This window comes from Limulus polyphemus, unplaced genomic scaffold (assembly GCF_000517525.1).
Source record: "Limulus polyphemus unplaced genomic scaffold, Limulus_polyphemus-2.1.2 Scaffold480, whole genome shotgun sequence".
Taxonomy (NCBI): Eukaryota; Metazoa; Arthropoda; class Merostomata; order Xiphosura; family Limulidae; genus Limulus; species Limulus polyphemus.
In genome coordinates this window covers 46,084-50,484 of record NW_013666090.1, presented here as the reverse complement: position 1 = coordinate 50,484, position 4,401 = coordinate 46,084, and the positions used below count along the sequence as shown (strand labels likewise).

The 4,401-nt window shown below is 26.9% G+C and overlaps 1 protein-coding gene across 1 annotated transcript in view; it reads left to right on the top strand.

The window, feature by feature from the left end:
* The window catches only part of LOC106458524 (set1/Ash2 histone methyltransferase complex subunit ASH2-like), a gene marked incomplete at its 3' end in the record, with an annotated part of 93,164 nt that overhangs the window by 48,915 nt on the left and 39,848 nt on the right, over positions 1–4,401 (top strand). The window contains exon 6 of the mRNA XM_022384761.1: positions 2,723–2,818. Within this exon, the coding sequence (XP_022240469.1) occupies positions 2,723–2,818 (96 nt within the window). The remainder of the gene's footprint in view (positions 1–2,722; positions 2,819–4,401) is intronic.

The window sequence follows — 4,401 nt, the reverse complement described above, 5'->3', positions numbered from 1 at the left end:
TTTGCATATGCAAAAAAAAAACTAAAAAATTTTGATTACTAAACTATATACTTCAAACTTTCTTTTTTATATTTTAGGTATGTTTTATTTTTGTCACTGGATTAAGATAAAACTAGTTAAAGAGCATAAAACTAAAAAGAGTAATGAATTTGAAAAAAATACAAAGGTTATTGAAATGTTTATGTACTTATCAAATAACAGTTACAGTAATTTCAAAGAATACATTAGTTAATGTATTGTGTGACTTGAAGGAAGTGATTGAACAAAAAATCTGTTAGATGTATAAAAAATATTAAATACATAAAAATTACAAGGAATTAAAACAGTGATACTACTTTACAAGTCATTTCTTTAGTATAAAGTATAACATCTAATAACAACACACTTACCACTACCTGTCCTCCCTCAAACTAAATCATACATATAGCTATTTGAGCATTATGAGAATGTATTGTTGTCATGAAAAAAAAAAATAATTGGATTTTGAAGTTCAGAACTTAACCTTTGAAGAAAATTATTTGTTTGAAAAAAATCTTAAGTTCTATTTTAGTTAAATAATTTTAATTCTCTAATATTTTTTATTGTAAAAAATCTAGATCTAGGCCTGTAAAAATATTTCACTCCCAGGGAAACAGGTAGGTGCATTTTTAACGTTGTTGAGGAATTTTAACTGTGAAATATAAGTATATTACAGTTAATGTGAACACTGTAACTATAGAAAATAATACAGATACTGAAATCATTGTTGCAACTCTTGGGGTCACTGGATTTATGATCTCATGTATAGAATTATGCATTTATTTTTATTTCTTAATAGTCATTAATTTACAAAACATGCTTAGTTACAGAGCAGTAAACAATAGAATGTGTTGAAATTGGCTATGTTTTTATCATAGTTTCAACTTCATTGTGACTAGTTTGCTCTCATAAGCATTTAAAGGCAGCAGTGTGACATTTCTCTTATTAACATATGAAATCTATATTAGATAATATAAGACAAAAAAAAATTGTCAATATACATGATTTCTTCTGATTGTTTATGTATTATTGTCACAATGATAAGCTAACTCCAGTAGCATGTGATGCTTTATATTGAATATTAGCTTTTTTTATGCTAGGTATAATTATTTGACAAATGCAGTTTACTACATACTATCTTCAACTCATTAAATGATTTATAATTTTATGGTTCAATTAACCCTCTCCTTACAGGTAGGTGCACATGTTTTGATCTTTTAGAGAGTTACATTCAAAATTTATTTAAGTTGGTTTATCATGATTGTATATGCATAAACTTGGCATCAAAACATAGTTAATGAATCAAATTTTAATATTATATAAGTTTTAAGTTCATAAATACGTGAAATACAGTTTTACTGTTTGTAAAAGTAGGTATAATATTGCAAGTTTGTGTTTTCAGGTTTTAATACTTGTATAATACATTTTTCTAATGTTAACAAAGCTATATAATTTTTTGGTGATCTTTTGACAGTATTTACTCTTTTTTTTTTCAGAAATTTATTTTAAGTTTTTTCTTTATTGTGACACATGGTTTTATAATCTGCTTATTGTTTGAACATTATTCGTCAAGTGTTTATAGAAATCATGAAGAATGTTTGTTTTGTGCTGACTAATTTATTATTTTTTTATAATGGACAATTTTTAAAAGCTCCATGACTTTGAACAAATGCTAAAACATTTATCATGCTGTTGAATGTAATCAAATCTAAACTTAGCAATCATTAATAAATTCACTTTTTGTAACATGTTATTCAATTTTAAGATTATACATGTAAATTATTGAAGGTTATTTTGATTCTTAAATGGAAGGAAATGACTGTTTTCTAAAAATATTTTTTTTATAGATTATTCAATAATGTATGTCTCACTGAAGTTGATTTTTTTATTGCAGCTGCTTTAAAGTGTTTGACCTTCCAAATTTTGCACAGCACATGTAGTTCAAGACCTGTTAATTTATTCTATGGAATCTAATAGCTGCCATTTAAATTTCTAGGTGTTTTAATTTATCCATTTTATACATCTCTGCTGTTTTGATAAGAGATTTATTTAAATAACAGATGTATGTAAACCTTAAGGCACTTATAATATAGACTAATGGCTGTCAACATACTGATAATAAAAATTCTTTACATATTACATTGTGAAATAACATGTGGCATATTACAACTTATTTTCCCATACTGAAGAGAAGCACACAATAATATCTATTACCAGTGTACTACCAATACAGAACTCCATTCTGTATGCCACAATTTACACTATTTTTATAGATGAAAGGAAATATAATCCATAATAAAGATGTGTATAATGTCAGTATAATCTGATCCAGTAAATATTATTATTTCTAAATTTAACCTCAAGTGAGACTATATGGATTTTGTGATTTATTTTCTATACACAGTGATTTTAATGTATTGTATGTTATTTATAGAACTCTTAGTTTAATGATTGATTTCTGCATTTATTTTCTACTTAAATTAAAATCAATTAACATTTTTGACAGAAATCTAATTAATTTGAGTTGTGCTATTCCTTTTAAACCTTTTCTGAGAGTAACAAGCAAAAAACTTTATTATTGAGGAAAAAGAATAACTGTATAGAAATTAACCCTAAAGTAGAAAATATCAAAAGTAAAAAGTTTTAATTATGCTTCACAAAAGTACAAATAAATTTATAGTAAATTTTACATTATTATTTATAGGAAATTATTCCATTTATTGAAAAGCACTGGGAACACATGACAACAATGGCTCGCAGAGTAAAACAAACATGGCATACAACTGTTCATAAAACAATGGTAAGTGTAAATATTATTATATCCTAAGTAATACAGTGGTTGTCATTTATAAGACTATTTTACATGGATTTCACTAACATTAAAAGTAATGTTTTATAAAATTTTTTGGCTAATGAACAATGCTTATGAAAATATAACATTGTATATTACTTAATTTATTTGTACTATTGCCTACATTATTTTAACATATACAATTTGTGATTGACACTTTATTAGCTTCTACTGGTTTATTACTTCCCATGGTAAATTACAAATAATAAATATTATTATTGTGTGTGTGCTGCAGACAAAGTAGTGTAGTCATTATACCTTTTTGCTCACTTAGTGGGTTAGTGGTAAGATTACCAACTATTATTGCAAAAATCTAGGGCTCAGTTCCCAGTAATGGACAGAGTGTAGATAACCCATTGTGTAACTTTGCACATAGAAAAGAACAACGTATATCAATTTATGTGTTTACATATTTCAGCTTTCCCATACAAATGTTTTACTTCTAAGATTGGTTTGCTAAGACCATGTCTTCAACTTTTAATCCTCTCCAGATGGGTTACGGGTCAAAGGCCATGTCATCTCGTTTGTTGACTTGTATTCAAAATTTTATTGAACTACTATTTCACGAATTTATGTAAATAAGTTTGGAATCAAACTGCAGATTATAATTCAAATTTTAGTATTATGCATTTCTTAATTTAAAAATAAATGTTAAAAAACACAGTTAAACATTGATTTTTGTGTGTCACCTGGTATTTTGGCATGCAGCACTGGTCCAAATTAGATGTTTATGATGTCAAAATACTAAGTCTATAGTTTTGTACAAATTAGGAACTCAAATTACCAATATTGACAAGCTATAATATGTAATAAGAACCTCTTATCTTTTCTGTTTGCTGATATGTCACTCGTGTAATGATTCAAACACAGTGGCCCCGCTCACCTCTTTCATTTTTGGAAATGGTTCCCTATACACACTTAATTCAATATATGACACGTAAATAACCATTTGAAAGCTCAGAATGTCTCCCTAGTGGCTTTCTCAGCCATTTTCATGTGTTAGGATGCTATCTCTTTCTTTCAAACCAATATTTCAAGGAGGTAGGTTGTGTCTTTAGTCTGCTCAAAATTTCATATTTTTTTAGATGAAAGTACAGCTTAGTTACTAAGCTTGATAAATTTTAGTGAAATTCTATGGTTTCGATATAGTAATTTATGATTTTTTGGTTATTCAACTGCATATATAAAGCCTAAAAAAAAATTATTTCATTTGATATCCTCCACATGCCAAATTTTAAAAGGTCGTAACAAGAAGGGATAATTGTTTGCTTGACTTCTGTATTTACTGTTCTATGTTTTAAGAAAAGTTTAAGAACTTATTTCTAAATAGTAATAATCTATATACATATATAATGTATAATAATGGAACTGTGACTATATTTTACAAAATACTAGTTGACTAAAATACAGCCAAGACAGGTCACTTTGTAAAGACTTAGAGGTCAATTTTATATTATTGGATACAGTAACATGAGAGCATGTGCTGCATCATTATAACTTCTGTATTGTTAGCCAGGCATACCTGAAAGGTT